The sequence below is a fragment of the Lissotriton helveticus genome, chromosome 1_1 (genome assembly GCF_964261635.1).
Source record: "Lissotriton helveticus chromosome 1_1, aLisHel1.1, whole genome shotgun sequence".
NCBI lineage: Eukaryota > Metazoa > Chordata > Amphibia > Caudata > Salamandridae > Lissotriton > Lissotriton helveticus.
Genome location: NC_136057.1, coordinates 745099750 through 745123642, shown reverse-complemented (window position 1 = coordinate 745123642; position 23893 = coordinate 745099750). Strand labels below are relative to the sequence as shown.

General features: G+C 44.5%; 1 protein-coding gene across 2 annotated transcripts in view; it reads left to right on the top strand.

Annotated features, from left to right (window-relative positions):
* IRAK4 (interleukin 1 receptor associated kinase 4) overlaps positions 1-23893 on the top strand; it is a 131981-nt gene that overhangs the window by 38121 nt on the left and 69967 nt on the right. For both annotated transcript variants that reach the window (XM_078655469.1, XM_078655477.1), the window contains exon 5: positions 18395-18555. In XM_078655469.1, coding sequence (XP_078511595.1) covers positions 18395-18555 — 161 coding nt within the window. The remainder of the gene's footprint in view (positions 1-18394; positions 18556-23893) is intronic.

Here is a 23893-nt window from a genome sequence, read left to right as displayed (position 1 = left end):
TTTTGATCTTTACTGATGCAGTACCAATTTAAATCTTTTCACAAAAAATGTTTGTCAAATCATCCCTTTTCAAGTTTTACGACATTCCACAAATCCTTTGACATGCGAATCAGTTTTTTATAAGAGCTATGGGTAATTCAATTTCTCATATCCAGTCTTTATTCAGCACACACAATATTAGAATGTATCTGTTCAGTGGAATAACCTGGTTGTATCCCAAATAGAGCAGGTAGTAGCTTCCAGTTTACACTTGATTTGTTGTCCCCTCTTGCTGAGGGGAGGGGCTTGAATCTGGTAATTACCATTTTATTTGATGGGGGAATAGGGATCTCTCTTTATTCTGGTCCTTCATGTTATGTTTAGATTTAAGAGCATTCAATGCTGAGCTAACTGAAAACAGTAATAATACATTTACCTTGATCAAATGATCAATACGCAGTTACGCCTCACAGACCTGAGCTGGACACTTAATTTGTCCTACTTCTCCTGAACTTTTAATGTGCTACAAAGTTCATTGCTGTTCCCTGCAGTGCGAGTAATTCTTTAAAAGTTCTAATTACTTTTTCTCTCTGGGCCATGTTGAGATTAAAGCAATATGCTTTAATGATACATGAGTTTTTTTCCAGTACTGTTTCCATTTTCAACCATAGCATCTGTGAATGCTACAAATGTTAGTTACCATGTTGGTGTCTGCTACTACCACGTTTAAGTATGTTACACACAGAAATTCTGAACTTTTTTATGACTGAATATTGTAAACATCTCTTTAATCTCCTGTCTGGGTGTCCATTCTTTATAACAATTTGAAAGACCTAATATGTTTCCATGGCTTCCTGCATTTGTGGTCTATGCCTTTTGGTTTTCATTTAGTTCATAAATTTTGCAGAAGAAAACATTACCATTTGCATTTTCAATTATGCAGTCTGTAGCCCAAGGACCCTTCTTAACAATATTCTCACTTCATGGATCTTTTATTATGTATTTCTTTATAGTCCTAAATCTACTCATAGCAATAGCAATATATACAGTCCCAGTGATTTTATTTATCCTTCATATAGTCTGGGTCTTCTGACCGTGAGTCCAAACAAAAGAGGAGCACGTCCTTCACTCATTGATTTGAGTATTAAGTATCTGGTTATTGGTGTATTTGTCCTTTTCCTACTTTACCATTCTTTGTCTTCAACTATTACGTTTTTAACCATGTTTTAATTCTTCTTCCCAGACAAACAATGTTTTAGTTTGGCATGTATGAGTACTTGCTTTCCAGAATTTATAGTTTGTGACATCACAATCTTAAATGTATATTACATAAGGAAGAACCTTTAGCAGGATTCCCAGCCATAATTTTTATCCTCTTGATACATTCAGTTTTCAATTGAAGCAAACTGCAGAACAATTAAGAAGAGGACGATTTTTTTCCTTTATGCCCCTGAGTAAAATATCAGCTAGCACAACTTGATCCATTCGATACATACTGGGAGAGAACAAGCACATGGTATTGAACCATGCCCTGGACAGCTCATGGATTCCATTTACTTACTAGGTCAATCTTTGTTATTGAAGTATTGAGGTAAAACATGCAAATATAAATAAAATTAGATAATCTCTTTGTATGTCACATAGTGTTACTTAATTTTGCAATATTTACTTTGTGCCTTTGGCTTTGTTTTAATTGTAATGGTGTAACTTTGGGGCACAAAACAAAGACCAGACAACATGTGTTTCACCAATTAAAGCCACACAGGGTTAGGACTTTCTCAATGCTAATTCACCAAAGTTTGCACTCTTGAGGTGGACACCCATAAGCGGAAATGTTTAGGTCGGCATCTTTGAAACTGTCATCTGGCTATGGGGATTTGTCGGGGCAAACATTTTGTGGTTGCAAGAAAACCAGCAGTAGCGGAATGGGAGCAATTTAAAAACTTAAACTTATAAGTGCATGTGTATGAAGTCTTGAATCATAGAACATGATTGGAATCACTGTCCCAGCAGTTAGGAAAAAGTTTGGGTGTGTACAGTTGGAAGTTGTCGGGAGCAATGTTCCCTCTAATTTTTTTCCTCTGTGTGCGGCAGTGTGAGGTCTCTGTGCGCCCCAGCCACGGCAATGTGCGCCAAGAACTCAACCGCGTGTGGGGGTGCAGCGACAGGGGTTCTGACACTGGAGTTCCTGCTTGATTGTGCAGATAAATGACCCAGGTATTGGAACAGAGGAGGTATGTTTGATGAGGCAGGCAGGGCTGGACTGGGAATCCAAAGTAACGCTGGCAATTTTGCCGCACTGGCTCCCACCTACCCGAGGTGGGGTGGAGGGGGCCAAGTGTCAAGCACTACTGCTTAAACCCAGTCCCCAGCACTTGTGCTTTAGTTACTGAGGGCCCATATTGCAGCATCACTGCAAAACTGCCCCCAGTAACACAGCTGGCCCCCACTGCTCCAAAACGGACCCCCAGCCTTCCAGGCAAACGCCTGATGCCTGCTAAGGCCAGTCCAGCCAGGGGGGTGGCCTTCGTATTGGTGACTGGCGTACAATGGTTGTGTCATGTTTATAATGAGAAAGTGCAGTGTAGAGCTTCTGCAACCACGATAAAGCTAAACTAATATATATATTAGGAAAACGGGGCAACCGGCCTCCTTCCACAGTGCCAGTGAACCTTTTCTTTCTTAACTAACTACACAGTGGCAGCTCAGGGACATCTTGAGGACTTTGAGCGCCCTCGGCCAAACGTATTTTGCAGGCCTCTGTGCGGATCAGCTTTGAATTTATGCTCCAGTTTCAGCTTTCTCATGTCCTTTTGGCCAAATCACAAACAGTGCACAGGCACACTGGTTCAAATTCCAAATGTGTTTATAGTTAATATTCAGGGATAGTGATGTATTTTTTCAATATTGTAACACAGTAGAAACCCACAAATACTACTGCAAATAATCACTGTGACATCCTACCATTTCTCATAGGTGAGATCCTGTTTGGATCTAAAATAAACATTTTGTATGGATGTTGCATGAAACAAAAACACATTTGTCAGAAAATGTCTAAAATACAATCTCACACATTACCTAGATTAAAAATAAATGAAAGGAGATAGCTATTTGCAATAATCTGTTTAAGAATTATTCAAGGTCATCAGGGCAAGACTTTGCAGAGCAGAGCTGGCTCTACCAAGGTGTGGGCTACTCCACTCTTTAAAACGTATAATCATGAGTTCACTTATCCGCTCTGAAGATGGTTTCTTGGATACGCAGGGGGGAGGGGCAAGATGGGAGCCTAACACCAGAGTTACACTGTTTTCTAGACACGATAGGAGCCTAACACCAGAGGTACATTGTTTTCTAGGCACAATAGGAGCCTAACACCAGAGGTACATTGTTTTCTAGACACGATAGGAGCCTAACACCAGAGGTACAAGATAGGAGCCCAACACCGGAGGTACATTGTTTTCTAGGCAAGATTGGGGAGAGGATGTAGCCTTATGGCTAGAGCGTTCGACCTCAAAGCTGAGGAACCGGGTTCAAGTATCTGCAACGACGCTCAACATCCTGTGATTGTGGGCAAATCACTTAATCGCCCTGTGCCTACCAAAAAGTAATGTGTCCATCTGTAACAAAACTGGTGCTACTGTAAAGCGCTCTGATACCCAATACCTTTGGGTCTAGTTCCCTATATAAAAATAAAAAAAAAGAAAAAAAAAAAGATAGGAGTCTGATACCAGGATTGCATTCACTAAAGCAGATAGCCAAGCCCCTAAAGCAAGATTATCTACAATGTTTCTCCAATATCTTTTGCCAATGTAAGACTGCTAATTCCCAACCCTGGAAATATAGTCTGATCCCTGCTTGGGAGAAATGATGGGATAATATCAATAGGAGTGCTGACTTCAAACTTAAAATCAGACCAGGAATTCTGCTTGTGGACGAATCTTTGGAGGAAATGTAATAATTATCTATAAGAACACAATATCCATTGACAAAATGTTCGACATATGAAGGAATGAATAATAAATTAGTCAAAGGGTCAATTTTGCAAAGCTGGGGTGCCCAGTGTTGGTTCACAAGGGCTGGATCTATGTCAGATTTTCAGGATAAATATTGACTATGTCAACAATTACCTTCACCTTGGTTGTGTCTAAAGCTATCACATGTAGATATCCCAAAACAAGTGCATTAAACCCTCATGTACATCCCTGTAGTAAACTGTTCATTCCCCATTGTAGGGGTTTCTGGGCACTAATAACAGACTAGTATTGTTACACATCCTAAAATGGATTTCAGGTTATCAAACTCCAAAGGATGAAAAGCTGAGGGAGTCGGTGGTGGATTCATTAATCCACTATGCCACCAGCCCATTGCAGTGCTTGTGTAACTGGGCTACTGCACTGGATTAAAACATCATAATTGTGCAATTGGGAAATAAAATAAATTAAAAGAAGAACATCTATGGGGTCTCCTAGCAGTCGGACCCGAGCCTCAGAAAGAGGCCCATTTATGAGGGACATCCTCATTTTGGAGGAAAAATTATTACAGTTCTGTCTTTGTTTCGTCACACATTTATCAACACGATATAGCATATTTTATGGGAGTGAGTATTTTTAAAGGTAATTTAACACACACATATGATTAACTTGGACTCCACCAATTCTGTGATCTTTCTCAGTCCATGACACATTACAAGGTGGGGGAAATCTGACAGATATGGGTATCAAGCAGGCTCCAGTGGGATAGAAGAAATAATATCCACCCATTCAATCCTTGGCCTCTATGCTGTGAATGAGATGATCAACAGGGAAGAGGAACTTTAACTTTTTTTAAAGAAAATCTGGAGAGAGGAGGCACTTATGTATCCAAAGATAGAAAGTGCAGCATGGCTCTTGGGACGGGGTTTCACTGGAAAACTGCATATCCTTTTTTCTCAAAACACATATGCATCTCAACTTCCAGCCAATGCCACAGTTTTCAGTTTGATTGTAAAAGCACACGTTATGTTTTTAGGCTTGCTGCATGCCTTTTGTTAATAGAGGGCGGCAGATTACGTGCCTTTTGGAAAGTTTTCATGTTATTTGCAGAGCCGACATACTAATGCACGGGGCTGCATTCATGAAAACTTTTTAAAAAGGCACACAATCTGCCGCGCTCTATTAACAAAATGTGTGCAGCAAGCCTAAAAGCACCATGTGTGCTTTACACGTCGTTCTTTTGTGCTGGTTGCATGTCTTCTCTTAATAGAGCACGACTGAGAGCTAATTGAGGACCATTGTGAAAATATTCCTGTTAATTGTAGCACCGTCGTGCGCTGCAATTAACAGAAATATTTTCACAATGGCCCTCAATCAGCTCTCAGCCGTGCTCCATTAAGTGGAGAAGTGTGGCTCACTGGTTAGAGGAGGCAGACCTGGAAGCAGAGGTCAGCCCGGGACCAGGGTTCAATTCCCGGCTCGGCGGGGTCTTGAGTCCTAAAATGTCCATGGACTCGACAATTCTCGCTCCGGTGCCTACTCAATTCACGGGTTCACACTCTGCGACTCTGGGCAATAGCTTGCTTAATCTCCACAACGGCCCCTCGCGGTGGGATGCCTGGCTTTCACCTTGCGGATACCCTGCCGGGGTTATCTCACAGGGGAATACCAGGATGGGATCCCTAAGCAAGCGCTTAGAGACCGCTTGGTGATTTGCGCTATATAAATTCCTGTACATTTACATTTACAAGACATGCATCAAGCCCAAAAGAACGGCGTGTAAAGCACATGTCGTGCTTTTGGACTTGCTGCATTTCTTCTCTTAAAGCAGCACGGCTGAGAGCTGATTGAGGGCCATTGTGAAAATATTTATGTTAATGGCAGCGCACTAAGGTGCTACAATTAACAGGAATATTTTCACAATGGTCTTCAAACAGCCCCCATCTGCGCTCCTTTAGCAGCAAGTGCATGAGTCACAGCAAGCCGAAAATTAAAAATTTTCGCGCCGCAGCTGTTCTAAAAGCGGCGGCGTGAAAGCTCTTTCTGAGATGTTCTGTGAATGCGCGTCCCCCGCGCAGCACTGCGCGCTCGGGGGATCAGACCTGCGCGCTGCCGCGCACGTTCCTGGGAACACTGGTCGGGAGTAGTCTATATATCTGGAATGAAAAATGACAGCCCTGTTAATATGTGGGCGTCTCACCCCTCCTTTATACCTAGGACTACTGTCCAATTCCTGGGTTGTTGACATGAAGTTGTGGTGGCAGCATATTGATGGTCTGTTGATTGATAATATTGAACAGAAGATTTTCCTGGTTCAAGAGTGGCTCTTTGCCTACCATTCAAACTTGTGGAAGGTTTTGATTAGATTTGACACCCAGACCCTGGCATTCACATCTCTGGTTTGCGGGAAAGTGTATGTATGTTAGGTATGGATGATAGCAATATCACATACATAATCCGTTTTGGATAGCTCCTTGTTTGTGATAGCACAAGAGGCAAGATGAAATACAGCTTACCCAGACAGTGGATATTTATTGTCTGTTTTCTTAGGGCTGAAGAGAGGAGCTTCAAGCATTGAAGTTTGAGAAGATGGAGACAAGGTACTCTTAAACAATTCTCTGAGGACCTTTTAGTAGGTGATTGCTGATGAATCCTACCACAGCACTCCCATTTGGTTCATGTTAGGGGAAGTGGGGTGAGCCAGCACATTCTGTTAAGGTTGAGAAAGTATCTAGGCTGGGGGCCTACCCTTTTGTTTGTCCCTGATTGCCAATTCAGGAAGGCTGATGATAGCCAAGTGCAGAATCCTCAAGCTTCTTCGAGCCTGAGTCGGCGAGTCTACACTGCAGACTTTTGAAACATAACGAGCCCCAAACCATTTGCTAGACTTTAGACACTGGATCGACATCCTCCAAAATTTAGTATAAACGTGGGACCCAAACCAACCCAGGTGGTTCCAGTTTATTCTTGAACAAGTAAAATAGTGTTCCACAGAGTACTCCAGAGATGCTGTGATCCAAGGTTGTTGTCTGCATGACCACCAATCTCCCAGATGTGAGAAGATATCACCTAAAGTCTGCCCAACCTGCTGAAGAAGCTATGGGTCTGCCTAATGCATAGAAGACGTCCTGTCTGCTCAAATAGGGAAGGAGAGTGCCTGGATCTGTAGGAGGAGAGAGTGTTCAGGAGAAACCCAACCATTTTGCAGGCATGCGGAGTTCCCAGAAAAGTGGACTTGTACCAGGAGAGGACCCTGTGCCGAACCAAACTGTGAAGACATCACCAAGCCCATGTGTGTAGGTCATGTGGCAAACTGAATGAAGCATCGATGACCCCCAATCGACAGTGTGCGGTCCGGTATCCCTACAGCATGACCTGAGGGTCATGTTCTCCCACTGCTCAAGAGCCAAAAAAAACTGCTTTATTGGCCAACTAGCATGCTAGTTGCTTGCACAGCCTAATGGTGAGGTAGTATTGTTATCTTTCCTCTTGACCCTGTAGATATTATTTGCACTATAGAGGCTGTGTTATACCACTGTATATGGTGTGAGGTTTGTCATACTTAAATAGAGCCCCTTAGTTGTGTTTGAAGAAACGTGTGCGTGAACCTCCATTACTGTCTGTAGTATTTAATTTTGCTGTAACATTAAAATACTTCTCTTATTAATAAGACCAGCACTTATCTAGACCTTGACGTCATTGTGTCTGAGGTTTGACTATTTGAGTTTAGAGTTTCTGTTCCCCAAACCTTCTCCCTCAGAAGGGTTGACCTCTTACCCTTGCTACCCCGAGATTCAAATCTGGAAATTGAGACCATGTATTAATTTGTATATTTGTAGAGGTCTTTACACCAAAGGTGGCCTTCAACACTGAAGGGAAAGTGAAATGTCAAATACAGACAGAATTGACAGAAATATGCTAGCGGATGGTTCTGCATTGTGAACCCATTCTTGATCATCTAGTGGTTAGGTTTGGAAAAGCATCTTATTTATGTGACAAAGAGTTCGACCTTTGGAGCTGGGTTTAGTGGGCATGGCTCATAGTGACCTTGACCAAAAACTCAGAATTGGCCGTATTCTAATAGTTTTTTTTAATTGGCTGTGGAGCATCTATTATGTGTGAAAGACAGCATCCTTCAGGAACCAAATTTCTTTAGTGACTGTACTAATGAAGCCGGTGGTTTTCAGACATGATATATGGTTTTTTGTTGTTGTTAGTGTCGTGCATGGTGTGCCATAGGACTCAAACAGCACCACAGTGATGAGGCTCAAACAGGACAAAACGGTTTGGGGTTGGTTGTGCTTCTTTTCAGAGGGGACCTGGCCTGGCGCTTTGGGCTGGAATGTTTGCATTGGAGCAGGACCAAGGTTGATTTACATATGACTGGTTCCTTTCTGAGATGTAAAAGTGGGCAAAAAAACAATGGGATGTGACCCCAGTAATTACCAGTGGCTGAGATGAGCAAAATCATTTTTTTGTATTTCTCAATGCAACGCCATTCGTGAAGAGGGTGCAGTCAGGAAGAGAGTAGAAGTATTACAGAGTGGGAAGAATTGGTGAGATGAATAAGAGTTCTAGAAACCGAATGCCAGCACTATAATCACCAGAAGAACAAGCATTTGCAAAGCCAATAGGTTTAGTCGATGACAGCTATTGGTTTTTGGAATGATTTGAAGCCATGCTGTACAGCAGTATGGTTACCGTGCAGCGTTGCTAAAAATATTTAAAAAGAGAACAGAGTGGGGGAGGAGGGGTATTGCATTCATTCATCGCTCGGAGCTCTTGGTTACTCCATTACCTTCCGACCATCTTGGCTCATGTGAATACCTCTCACTTTCCATAATAAATACAGAGAAACAAATATGCAAGGTCCATGCATTCTATCACCCACCCAGCAAGAATGAGCATTTTATCGACCACCTAATAGAGATCATCACAGCAGACTCCTTGCCACACTCCAATGACAAATTCCTAGGGGACTTCAACCTCCACTGGAACAATCCTAGCAACATCCAGGTCAACATCATTAAAGGCTTCCTAGCAGATCAAAACCCAGTCCAAGCCTGCACGCTTCCAACTCACATGAAAGGCTTCACCCCAGACGAGACATCTCCAAAGAAAAAGCTGTGAACTTAACCTCAATGGTGCCTTGCAACTGGTCAGATCATCACATAATAACTTTCCAAATTCCAGGAGTAATAAAGTAAAACCGCATTCAACCAATCAAACCCAAACAATGGGTAAGGGACACAAAGAGCGTGGACAACGAGAAGCTAGCATCGCTGTGTAGGAAGGATCATCCCCCTCCCAGAAATATGATAAAAGTTAGCGACATTATGGAGCATTACAACGCGAAGATGTCAAAGATAATGGATTCAATAGCTCTGTTAAAACTAAAACGAATTCCGGACAAAGATAAAAATCCCTGGTTTAACGGAGCACTAAATGAAGAAAGGCATAAGCTGAGACTAGCAGAACGGTAATGGAGACAACTACCGTCATCCCTACAACTAAAACTGCTAAGAAAAACCAGAAGCACCTACAACAAAAATATTCTCAAATCAAAAAAAGAATTCTTCAGGACAGAATTGGAGAATGCTAAAAACAGACCTTGGAAACTCTTTGAACTCAAATCAACTCAATCAAACAAAATGGCCAAATCCGCGCTAGAAGCAACAAAATCTCAAGTTAGCTGCGAAGAATTCTCAAAGTTCTTTACATCTAAGGCCAAGTCCATGGAATGTGAGTTCAGGACATCATCTTCTACATTGTAGGGTTCACAACTAAGCGATTCAACACTACTCCATCAGTCAGTACCCAAAAATGAAGCTCAATGGTCTACTTTCAAATTATATGACCACAACAATATCTTCAAAACCATATCGGCCATTAAGCCAAACAACCACTTCAACGATCCACTCCCAGAAAAGTTTGTGCCGTCCATCGACCAGACTATCACCCCTAGTTGAACATCGATAGTCAAGGCTTCCCTGTCTTAAGGATCCTTTCCAAACTTCCTAAAGATGGGCAAAGCCATTCCCATCATAAACAAGCATTTGCAATGCAATAGGTCTCGCATTATGAAAGTTTGAGCTATTGGTCTTGTAAATGACAATATTTTTATTTATGTGTTGGTTTTGAAAATAGCTAAATTAATAGCTTTGTCATTTACAATGCCAATAGTTATAACTTTCGCAAATGTGACACCTATAGCATTTGTAATGCAACATTTGTATTTATGTGACTTAGATGTTTTGATATTACAAATAACAATGGCTTTTAATTTTTTTTAATACTTAATAAAAGTGATTGTAATTTATAATGGCAATAGCTTAAACTTTTGTAAATAATTTTGTGAAGATTATGTTCAGTGTATTTTATTGTAACGAAATCCAAGAACAGAAGTGAAATATTAGCATCTTTTTGTGACATTTGTAATAAAGCTTGAAACATTGAGAGAACATATTTGTGCTGTGGTGGTGCTGAGTGATGCTGTGGTGGTGCTGAATGGGGCTGTGGTGATGCTGAGTGATGCTGTGGTGGTGCTGAGTGGTGCTATGGTGGTGCTGTGGTGGTGCTGTGGTGGTGCTGAGTGATGCTGTGGTGGTGCTGAGTGATGCTGTGGTGGTTCTGAGTGATAATGTGGTGGTGCTGAGTGACTGTACTCACTGTCACTCTGCACTCACTGTCACTCTGCACTCACTGTCACTCTGCACTCACTGTCACTCTGCACGCACTGTCACTCTGCACGCACTCTGCACTCACTGTCACTCTGCACGCACTCTGCACGCACTCTGCACTCACTGTCACTCTGCACGCACTCTGCACGCACTCTGCACTCACTGTCACTGCACTCACTGTCACTCTGCACTCACTGTCACTCTGCACTCACTGTCACTCTGCACTCACTGTCACTCTGCATTCACTCTGCACTCACTGTCACTCTGCACTCACTGTCACTCTGCACTCACTGTCACTCTGCACTCACTGTCACTCTGCACTCACTGTCACTCTGCACTCACTGTCACTCTGCACGCACTATCACTCTGCACGCACTGTCACTCTGCACGCACTCTGCACTCACTGTCACTCTGCACGCACTGTCACTCTGCACTCACTCTGCACTCACTGTCACTCTGCACTCACTGTCACTCTGCACGCACTCTGCACGCACTCTGCACTCACTGTCACTCTGCACTCACTGTCACTCTGCACTCACTGTCACTCTGCACTCACTGTCACTCTGCACGCACTGTCACTCTGCACGCACTGTCACTCTGCACGCACTCTGCACTCACTGTCACTCTGCACGCACTCTGCACTCACTGTCACTCTGCACTCACTCTCACTCTGCACTCACTGTCACTCTGCACTCACTGTCACTCTGCACTCACTGTCACTCTGCACTCACTGTCACTGCACTCACTCTGCACTCACTGTCACTCTGCACTCACTGTCACTCTGCACTCACTCTGCACTCACTGTCACTCTGCACTCACCGTGCACTCACTGTCACTCTGCACGCACTCTGCACTCACTGTTTCTGCACGCACTCTGCACTCACTGTCACTCTGCACTCACTGTTTCTGCACGCACTCTGCACTCACTGTCACTCTGCACTCACTGTCACTCTGCACTCACTGTCACTCTGCACTCACTGTCACTCTGCACTCACTGTCACTCTGCACTCACTGTCACTCTGCACTCACTGTCACTCTGCACTCACTGTCACTCCGCACTCACTGTCACTCCACACTCACTGTCACTCCGCACTCACTCTGCACTCACTCTGCACTCACTCTGCACTTACTCTGCACTCACTGTCACTCTGCACGCACTCTGCACTCACTGTCACGCTGCACGCACTCTGCACTCACTGTCACTCTGCATGCACTCTGCACTCACTGTTTCTGCACTCACTGTCACTCTGCACTCACTGTCACTCTGCACTCACTGTCACTCTCCACTCACTCTGCACTCACTCTCACTCTGCATTCACTCTGCACTCACTGTCACTCTGCACTCACTCTGCACTCACTGTCACTCTGCACTCACTGTCACTCTGCACGCACTCTGCACTCACTGTCACTCTGCACTCACTCTGCACTCACTGTCACTCTGCACTCACTGTCACTCTGCACTCACTGTCACTCTGCACTCACTCTGCACTCACTGTCACTCTGCACTCACTCTGCACTCACTGTCACTCTGCACTCACTGTCACTCTGCACTCACTGTCACTCTGCACTCACTGTCACTCTGCACGCACTCTGCACTCACTGTTTCAGCACGCACTCTGCACTCACTGTCACTCTGCACTCACTGTCACTCTGCACTCACATTTCTATTATGATATAATGCGATTTTAAGTGATATAGTGCCGGCTCATGCTATCGATTCAGTATATTATAAAGCGATGAATCCAACACTTTAGAATATTTCCGTTCCCCACGTGGCATGTCAAAAGCCTGGCATTTCTTGCCCACATCGATGCCGTGGCTGTCACAGCCTTCTGGGAAGCCGAACCTTTTGTTTCCCCGCCACAGAATGAGATCTGCATATTCAGTGGAATGCAGTCACATCACAGTTGCTGTTTTGGGGTGAGACGTGTTGCCAAACAGCTGCTGCTTTGTCTTGCTGTCTCAGAGGTCCCACGGGAGCGGGCCATTTTTCGGGTTGTGTTTTTTGGACACGCATGGGATACGCTGTGTAAAGGACGGATCTGAGGAGCGGCACGTACACGCGCAAAAATAAACAACATGGAGTGTAGGGGGTTTGGGAGTAGAGTGGGGGGTCGGTGTAAGTGGTGCTGGGTAATTAACATTGAGGGGGGTGCTAATAATGCAGGCTTTGAAGGGGACAAACGGAAACCAACAATCGCAAAAGTAGAAACTCTTCAGCAACACAAACCTCCCCAATACCCTCCTCAGGAAATAGAACGCTACTTAACATTTTGATGACCTGATCATTCTTACAGAGTGCAAGTATCCTTTTCTCTCACAATTACACTGTGATTACTATTCAACTGAATGATACTACTTTTATCAACCTCACAAGGGAGAATGGTTGAATCGGCTATGCTGAGATTCATACCAGTGGCCTACGTGCAACCCTATTATCTCGGAATCCAGTGTTTAATCCGGCAAATTATTTTACTGTGAAATTCTGCTACAAATATGATATCAATTCGTGGCACTACCGATATGAACTGCAATTCAACAGATGTTCTCTATTTTAAATGCACACTGCCTTCTGAGGCGTGCTTTAGGGACTAAATAAATGGAAGAAGATTCATACATGCGATTTTGGCCTCATTTCTGAAAATATTGGGGGATGCAAAAAGACTAGCAGCGCACACGGCTATATAGCATAGGTGGTTACCATTTCCGGATGTTTACATTTTAGAGAGCGGTGTTGGCAACAATTAGAATTAACAATTGAAACCCAATAATTAACAAGCAGAACATGTGCCAGTTTACAAATAATACAATGTTCACAACTTCGCTTAAAAAGTGATTCTGTATACCTTCAGTTCTCATTCCCAAAAGAGCATCTAAAACTAGAGGTAGCAAATTTACTATCAGCTGTCCCGTCACCAGTGTACACAACGACTTCACACGCTGGCCAATACACTTGGATGTCCGCTATCCCGAAGTCCCGTACCTGAAACTGCTCGATGGTCTTGAGCGGCTCTGTGCAATTGGATAGGGTGTCTTTAAGATCGTCTCCGTTAGCTACACCCAGGTCCTGCAGCCCGGAAAACATTCTACGCGTCCGAAGGGCTCCAGCACCCGTCCCGGTCAATTCGCTTCCGAGGCTGCCCGTAAACCTTCTTTCAATGCACTGAGTTTAGATCGCCGCTCTCAAACAAGCGACTTCCGGTGTACACCAGACTAATTCTTCCCCTAACTCCTGATTCGAGCCCCAGGTTCCGGTTGTAGGTCTCCATAGGAAAGACTACGTTACATAAAATGAAAAGCTGTGTAATAGACGTGAACGAATCACGTAAATCTAAAGAACAAGTACATCTTTTAGGGCTGCCAACTTAATCTAATTACATTTTTTCCCCACTTCAGTGCCTGAATAAAGTAATTGAGAACTGAAAAGTGTTGCATTACCTTTGCAGACAGTTACATGTGGAGACTGCGTTATAACACCCAGTTCAGCAGTAGAATTCTCCTGCGACCAGGAAGTCAGGCAGGCCGGGGGCGGTACTGCGGGACACCTCTGTGACGTCATTCCCGGGCCGCGCTCTGATTGGCTGCTGGCCCGGGACCTGACGTGCAACCAGGAAGAGGAGCAGGCAGCAGGAAGTGGCGTGAGCATTGCGGCCCCGGGGCTCCCGTGACCAGGAAGGAGCCCTGGATACTGTTTCCCTTAAAGTCCCGGTCCCGAGATGGGGGACCGGGTGAAGACCCGCGGGGCGAAGCGGGCGCACTGAGGAGGCGGGGCTCCCATGTGGAGAGAGAGTCCCGCGTGATGTGGGGAGAGCCTGCAGCTGCGGAGGAAGGGAAGGAGCCTGGAGACCCGGGGAGCACCTGCCAGACACCGGTGAGTGGAGCCGGGAGGAGAGGGGCTGGTGTGTGTGGAGTGGTCTCTGTGTATGCGTGTGTGTGTATGCAGTGTGTGTGTGCCTGTGTATGTGCGCATGCGTGAGTGTAGAGTGTTTGCGCAAGGGAATGTGGACAGGAGAGGGGCACGGCGCCGTGCGCGCTCACGAGGTGAAAACTGAGCTACTCTGCGCTCGTGCACCCTTTCCTGTCCACATTCCCAGAAACGGATCACAATAGTTGTCGAAGCAGACTCTGCTATCAATGCTTAACGCATTGAAGCAGGTCGTGCTTCGACCTAAAAAAACGACAGAGAATCCCACAGACCCGAACAACTTTCGTCCAGTATCCAACATTCCCCTATTAGGAAAAGTGATAGAAAAGTGTGTGCATCAACAACTAAGTCAACATATCTCTAAATTTAAACTACTAGATTTTTCCTTTGGAGGAGATCAAAACAATGAACGAGGATTTAAGGGCGACAATGCTATGGTTAATAAGCAATCAGCTTAAACTAAACACGCAAAAAAACAGAATTCCTCCTAATATCCCCCTCCAAAAGCTCACCATTATAAAAGAATGGACCAATTTGATCACCGCACTTAAATGAACCCCGAGCATTGTGGAATCAACCAAATCACTAGGAACCCCACTAGACCAGAGCCTGAACATGCAATCCCACATCAACTCATTAGCTAGGAATGTACGATTTCACCTGAACTATAATAGGAGACTGAAACCATTGATTGAAACAGCAGATCTCAAAATGACAGTCCAGGCATTGGTAATCTCGAGGATTATATATGGATGCACAACACTTTCAGGGCTTCTCAAGATTGTAAAATCTCCTTTAACCCCTTGCATGCTGATGACGGCCCCCAGCCGTCATGCACTACGGGGCTCGTATGCTGATGACGGCTGGGGGCCGTCATAAACCCGCCCACTTGCGATTTTGCCGCACAGGCGCAGAATCGCGGCCGCATGGAAGGGGTTAAAAGCCTGCCTCAACCTAGCAGCAAGGCTTATAAAAGGTTCAAAAAAATGGACCACATCTCTCCTCACCTGAAAGTACTAAATTGGCTACCTTACGAAACCAGAATTCAACTCAAAATGGCGTGTATCACGCACAAAGCGTTACGCTTCATTTCACCAAGGTATCTCGCTCGGAAATTGGAGGTTTCCAGTGGAAGCAGACAATTCAGGAGCACCAGTGATCTAGTGCTGAAGCCACAGATTTTCAGGAAGTAAAAAAACTTATGACCGAGCGTTCTCGGGTGTTGCTCCGAGAATCTGGAATTTGCTACCTCCAAGCAGCAGAAGGTTACCTAACTCAGCAAGATTCTTAACCAAGATCTTTCTGATGAGCAAATTCCTACCGTAACCATTAACAAACAACCTCGTAAGATTCACCTAAAACCTCTCCCTTAAAGACTCACAAGCATCTCTTGCTAAGGTCCAATTTCACCTGTTTTGTATAGGTTCTTGCATTCCTTTGTACTATGGTTCCTCCAGACTAATATTCTGTGAATGTGCAAAAGTCTTTGTTGCTGAATAAAGTTACTGTTACAATTTTGAATGGGGTTCAATGTGTTAAAGGCTTTCCAGAGTAATGTACTAAAGAAAAAGTATTCACATCTTTACTGTGAAGCGCTCTGATACTCTATGGGCTCAAGTTTGCGCTATAAAAAACACTGAATAAATAAAATATATAAATAAAAAGCAGTATGACATGGCTTGCACTCTTTAAATAATTAGTTCTAGCTTTTTTTAAACGTTCCTTCTTATTTTCAGCCCTTCGCTCCCTCGCCTGTCTTGCCTTTCCTCTTCCCCTACCCTCGTCCTTATTTAACTCCCGCCCTCCATGTTGCCTCATCCCCTAACCTATTCCTCGATTTGTGGAAAAAATAAAATGTTTTCGGGAGTGTATTGGGGTAAGGCTCCACAGAGGAAGAAGGGCGCGGGCACGCACACAGATAGTGGAGGGTGGGCAGGAAGAGCTGGGGTAAGCACATGGACACTAGTCGCTGGGGGGGTGGGCTGGGGAAAGTACTCGGACGATGGAGGGTTGGCATTAGGAATGGGGCATGTACTGGGACAATGGTGGGTAGGTGGAAGGAGATAAAGCAATCACATGCGCAATAGAGGGTGGATGGTAAAGGCTAGGGTAAGTGCACAGACTCCGCAGGAGGGGCTGGAGGAAGCACACAAACAACAGAGTCTGGGCAAGAGGGATGGGGAACACACAGTAGATGGTGTGGGCGGGATGCTTTGGGGGAGGGTCCAGACAATGGAGGTTGGGTGGGAGATGCTGAAGAAGCAAACCCACAATAGCTAGTGGGTGGGAGTGGCTGGGGGAAGCACACAGTCAACTGAGACTCGGCTATAAGTTCTGGGGGCAGCACACTGACAATGGAGGGTGGGCCGAAGGGTCTGGGGTAGCATACCGACAACAGAGGGTCTGCCAGAAAAGAATAGGGCAGAAACACAGAGCGGGGAGTGTACACAAGGAAGACAGCTGGTAAACACAGTCACTCTCGTAGACATAAAGAAAAAGAAAAAAATAGACCCCACAAAAGCTGGCATTGTAAAGGCACAGTAATACGTCCATGCTCCAGTGGAAGGTCAAGCACAATAAATGGAAGGAAAGCATCCTGAAGCTGGCAAATTAGTAGCAAGCAAATGAGTGACAATGAAGCCATCCAGTGGTAATCAGTGGGCAACCTCTAAGCCCACTGTATGGTAACAAAAGGTCTTGCCAGAGACAGCACATGCTCCGTCTAGGTTAAGATCAAAAAGTGGGTTTGTCTTAAGTACCCTGTAGTAAGCTCAAAGCTAATCCTTACCAATTTAATAATAATAAAAGAGTAGTGCTGTAAAATACAGACTCAAATGTCACAGGAAATGAAGGAAAGAACATATTAGGGAAAATTGGAGGTACAAATAGGAGTCCTAGAAACAGGAAGCCAGCATTATAATCACAAAAAGAAAAAGCATTGCCAAAGCCTATAGGTCTCCCCTATGAGAGCTAATGACTTTGCCAATTATTTGTAGCCATGCTGTACCTTAAAGGAAAATGGGTTGTGTGTAAAAAGAAAAAATGAAACTTTGCCGTTTAATTTTTTAAGAGAATGCAGTGGTCATTGGGACTTTGAGAATGGGCTACCGCCAGTTTAAAACTGTGATAAGGTAGTACTGTTTTGTGACCGAAAATCGATCACAAATCATAAATACATACCATACCGATTCGATATTTGGAAAGGACGCCCTGAACATGACCCTTCCAAATCGCAAATGCAAAATGCGATTCTGTAACAATTTACCAAGTCGCATTTTGTACATTTAAAACAGCATTTTTCAGGTCGCAAACAGCCCAATGCTGTGAATCAGGCCTTTTGCAACCAGATTTTTTTGAAAATCTGGCCCATAATTTATTACAGGGCAGAAAGTCATGTTTGCTTTCTTGCCTTTTCGAGGTGACTTAGAGATGACTGGTAGTTATGTACCCATGTGTAAGAAATGTGAAAGTGCATGTCCTTTACGTGGGTCTTGAGGGACGAACCCACTTAATCCCTATGCACTGTGCCATCTTCGAACATTAAATGAACCATTGCTTACACTAGTGCCTCTTAAATTAGAGTACAACCCCATTGGCTAAACAGGATGGCTACAATATGGCGGTGTGTTCACACTCTTTTTCTGCTGCCTGTCAGCCCCATTATTGTTTCATAGATATTCTTCATTGCCCTCTAAATATATGAAATGCAGACATGAACAATACATGCGTTTGTATATCCAGCACAGTGGCCTAGCGAATGGACAACTGCCCCCTGTTCCTTTTGAAACTGACAACAAAACAACATTCTTCTAACTACAATTTTGTGTTCTGTGTTTCAGACTTTCGCAGATTTTCATTTGATGAATTGAAAAGGATTACGGGAAACTTCAATGAACAGCCTGTGTCTGCTGGAGGTTGTAAACTGGGTGAGGGGGGCTTTGGAGTCGTATATAAAGGCTACATCACTGAAAAAGTTGTTGCAGTGAAAAAGCTATCAAATGTAAGTAATTGACAAGACTTCTATTAATGAGCACAACATTGTGAAATAGTGGTGATATTTTGGCAGTTTCTTCCATAATTCCAGTTTCTGTTAAGTTGGGGTAGTAAGGTAAATTCCCTTTTAGACTACTAAAAATATCTGGTTTAAACCTTTAACCATTAACTATGCCTCAGCTATCAGCATAGCTGATGAATAGCTTTCACATGAAATATCAGCCATGGAAGGAAACTTTGTCTGGACTAAGGAAATAACATCAGCAACACCCAGGTCTAGGATAGCATGAATTTTCACAAAATTATTAGCTTTAAAAAAGTTTTGAAGTGCACTAACTTTATAGTAATACACTTCCTTAACATTTTGTTTGAGGCATGTGTTCTGTAGATACGCATGCTTTGCATGCTCCTGCCATCTAGTGTTGGGTCCGGATGGTTGCAAGTTGTTTTTCTTCAAAGAAGTCTTTCCAGTCACAAGGTAAGGTGACTCCTCCTTTCGGTGATAGTGCGCATGGGCATCTACTCCATTGTTAGATTGTTCTTTTCCACCATTGGGTTTGAAGGTGTATTGCTGCTCTCTGGTCCAAATCTGTTCTTCAAGTTCCCCTCGGTGAGCAATCCACTGTACCCTAGGCGGTATTGTTTTCTTCCAGTTTCTGTGTTCTTCGCGTATTGAATCGGTCAACAAACTTTCCATCTTCGGTCAAAAACTTTGTGGGCGGCCCTCTGGCTTAGCCGTGTCGGTCCAGCCTTCTGCCAATGAAACAGATTCCATTTCAGTTCTGTTCTTGGTGCCACGCCAAGTACCCTCACACCGACCTACATCAAGTTTGTAACTTGTGCCTCTCATTGGAACACAAGGAGGACTCCTGTAAATCGTGTTGGTCAAAGAAAACTCTACATGATCGTCTGGCTTGACAATGATAAATGCAACACCAAAGCATTCAATACACTCTGGATATCTTCGGCGAAGAATCTGAACATGAAGAGATTGACGCGTGGGCAGCAGAAGAAGAAGAAGCCTTCTCTGTTCCAGAGTCGGATTCTAAACTCGAGATCGACTTGGAGTCCGAAGACGTACCTCCGGGACATGGTGCTGTGAGTACAAAAGACCCTTTGCCCCCCAAAACCTCTTCCAAAAAGCATAAGGCTATGGCACCACCTCTGCCTTCTGGCCAAGGACGGCACCAAGACAATATTTCCGATGCCCAGACCTCTGGCTCAGCACCAAAACAAAACATTAGGCCTTCCGGCTCGGGACCAAGTCAGCTGAAACCCTCAAATCCGAAGGACAAATCTGTTTCAGAACCGAAACCCTCTGCTTCGAAAGCAAAGACTGGCTAAGACGCCAGCCAAACGGAAACTTCCTTCAGAGGACCCTGCCTATAAGAATGCTCTAAAGAAGAAAAAAGACATGGCTACCAGCCCTGCTTACCCTACCCCACAATCTCCTCCACCTCCACCATCTTCTCCACAATTGCCAATTCTAGATCCTGCACATATTACACCTCAAGGATCTCCCCATACACAAACTGAAGGGGATGATGAAAACACACATTTACCTGTAGATCCATGGAATGATTACACACTTGCCACTCCATTAGATAATTATCCAGATCTATACCCTGCAAAGCCATCACCAACAGACAATAATGTAGCTTATCAAGAGCTTATTGCTAGAGCAGCAGAGTATCATGTGGTTGCACTACATAAAGAATCGTTGGAGGAAGATTCTTTGTTTGAAACATTAGAAGCCACACATAGGTCACGCCACACTCTCCCTATTTTAAAGGGCATAATGAGACATGCAGACATATTAAAAGACCTCGTGCGAGCACGTATTTTCACTCCCAGAGTTGATAAAAAGTACAAACCATCACCATCTGATCCTGCTTTTATTAAAGGACAGTTGTCTCTCGACTCGCTAGTTGTGTCCGGTTTTCGTAAGGGAACAAATTCACAAACCTCTGGTGATGCACCTCCCCCAGACAAGGAGTCTAAGATGATAGATGCATCGGGCAAATGAGTAGCTGCTCAAGCCGCCAACCACTGGCGTACCGCAAACACTCGGGGTCAACTAGCTAGGTACGACAGGGCACACCAGGATGAGATGGCGCAACTGCTTCATTATCTCCCTGATGAACACAAAGGCAAAGCACAAGCGTTAGCTGAGGAAGGCAAACTCCTTTCTAACTCTTCCATCAGATGTGCTCTAAATGCTGCTGACACCGCAGCCAGGGAGATTAATACTAGCATTCTTTTTAGAAGGCATGCATAGGTTAGGATTTCACCTGAGGCTCAGCAATCCATTTTAAACACCCCTTTTTACAAGCAACACCTGTTTGGTCCTGAAGTCAATCAGGCTTTGGAAAAAATGAAGAAAGTTACAGAAGTGGCAAAGTCCATGGGTGAGCTCCAGTCCCCATCAAATAGAGGCTCCTTTCACCGCTCCTTTTACAGATGAGGGTCCAAAACCACAACCTCAGACCCAAATGCTTCTCCTTATAAAGGCAACACCCAGTCTTCTCCCTCTAGAGGTTTTTTATAGAGGAGGGTATAAAGGAAACAATTCCAAACATAGGGGTAGAGATGCCACAGCGTGTAACTCCCCTTCTCTCAGCAAACCGTGACTTTCCCACACTCCCCACGATTATTAACACCTGTTGGGGGAAGGCTTCAACAATTTCTCCCCATTAGGCCATTACATCAGACAAATGGGTGATCAAGCTTATCTGACGTGGTTATTGCCTGGAGCTTACCACCAATCCTCCAGATATGCCACCTTGCACTCACAAACTTTAGTCAGACCACTTACAATTACTCAAACTGCAGGTGCAATCTCACTTGGAAAAGGGAGCCATAGAATCAGTTCCATTACATTACCCTGGATTAGGAGTTTTCTCTCTACTTTCTGATCCCCAGAAAGGACTGCTCCTTAAGACCAATTCTGGATCTCAGAATGTTAAACCAGTACATACTGTTGGAACATTTCCATATCGTAACACTTCAACAAGTGCTTCCACTTCTACTGCAAGGCGATTTTATGTCCACACTAGACTTAAAAGACTCATACTTACCCATTCCGATCCATCCAGCTCATCACAAATATCTCAGATTTCTGATAGCAGGCAAACACCATCAGTTCAAAGTACTCCCATTCGGAGTAACTACTGCTCCAAAAGTGTTTACCAAATGCCTAGCAGTAGTGGCAGCTCTTCTCAGAAGTCAACAAATTCATGTCTTCCCATACTTAGATGACTGGCTCATGAAGCCAGCACACACCAGAAGTGTCTACAACACACTCGGACCACTCTAGACCTACTCCATTGATTGGGCTTCACGGTCATCACGCAAAAGTCTCATCAGGGACGAAGGTCACAAATTAACTCCCCAGTGATACCTAAGTCGGGCAGTGCGGTTGGTAAGAGACCACCCAAGCCTCTTGACTCAGTTCCACCGGGCTCTGCCAATAACTGCCCTAATATTGTAACTACATCCCAGATGGCGGCGCAACCTATGCCGCCTAGTCTAAATCCCTTGCTCGCTGAGGGACCAGGGGGTAATGCGTTCTCTGGTACAGGTACTGTTCCACCTATCATCCCTTCAACTAGTAATCAGCCCCTAGTAAGTAAACCTGCACCCCGCCCTGCTCCTATAGCTTTTAAACCGCCCTTACCATCCTTGATAAAGCCACCTCAAAAGAAACCCCCAATGAACCTTACCCCTGATTCCTTTCCCTATGTAGCTGTCCTTACAAATGTCCCACCACTCTTAATGGGACAGAGAGAAACCTTCCAGATGCTCAAAAATAAGGTTATGCACTGGCTAAGGGTGAACCGGCCTCTACCTGGGGAAGTTGATGGACTAATATTGGGGGTGAGGAGAATAGAATGGATAGGCTGTACTTCCAAAAGTTTGGGGGGGGACAGCATTGTGGTTAACTTTCAAGACTCAAGGGTGGCTGGATGGATAACAAGATTGGGCTGGGGCATAAACAATGGAGGAATCAACATTGTTGATCTTACCTTCTTTTATCCACGTCCTATTAGTGTTCTGACTGGTCTGCTCAATGAGCAAAATTGTCCTTCTAACCCCCCATGGCAAAGGATTTCCCCACCTGTTCCACTGTCACAGCGCCAAAACCATCTTATTGGCCCGAACTATAACCTTTCGGTTGGATGGCAAGATCCAGGTTGGGGATGTTGACAAACCCTTGATCATATGAATACTGGGGGGGGAAGAAATAGCATGAATCAACATGGGGATTGTAATGAACTGGATCCAAATGCTGGAACGAGGTTAGATCACATGAACATTGACGATGATATCGTGAATGTGGAGGAAGGATGTGGAGAAGTAAGTGTTAATGATCGAAAGGGGGAGCTACCCATACCAACCGCACATGTTGTTAATGATAATGAAATGCCTAATCAAACCACGATGCAGATTGGGCACCACGTCCCTCAAATAATTAAACTGCTTTCATGGAATCTGGCAGGCATGGCCAACAAAATAGACTCAGACTCATGGGCTGAACTAATAAATTCACAAAGTATCTGTCTCTTTCAAGAGACCTGGGCAAGGGAGGAGACCACGTACAGGGGCTTCCAGACATTCTCGATACCAGCTAGCTGGGGAGGAAGAGGTCGACCATCGGGAGGGCTGGCAACCTGGGTGACTTCTGACCTAGGTTGCTCAGCTTCCCGATATACTGTGTAATCGGAGGACATATTGGCCGTTCTACTCGAATGGCCAGGACTTTACAAATTACTTGTAATAAATATTTACTCTAGGCCAGTCCCCATAGCTGCCTCCTCCAAAACCATTGAGGCACTGTCCCGCCTTCTAGAAACCATCTCAGAGGATATACCATACATAATAGGAGGGGATTTTAACTCACATTTTGAATCGTTACCTGGACTACTTGATGGACCCTCCCTAGAGGAGGATTCAAGTTGGCAGGTTCCCTCCACAGAGGCCCCACCTCCTAGAGCATGGACACCGCTGGCCGTTCAAATAAACACACTAAATCTCACCTATGGTTTGAGAGCTTGTAACGGCCGCACTAGGTCTGATATCCCGAGTAAATGTACGTTCAACAAAGCCGGGAGGCAATCCAGACTAGATTACTTCCTGGTACAGTTGCACGCTTGGAAAAGGGTGATGGATTTCAGAGTAACGCCGAGACAGGACAGTGATCACAATGCATTAATATTAGATTTTGCCATTCCCTGTTTGGAGGAAAATGTGTTAAGTGGGCAAGAGACAAGAGTGGGACACCTCCTGGAAAATAACAAGAGGAGGATAAGATGGGAAAATCTTGTATCAAGCGAAGATAAGTTAGC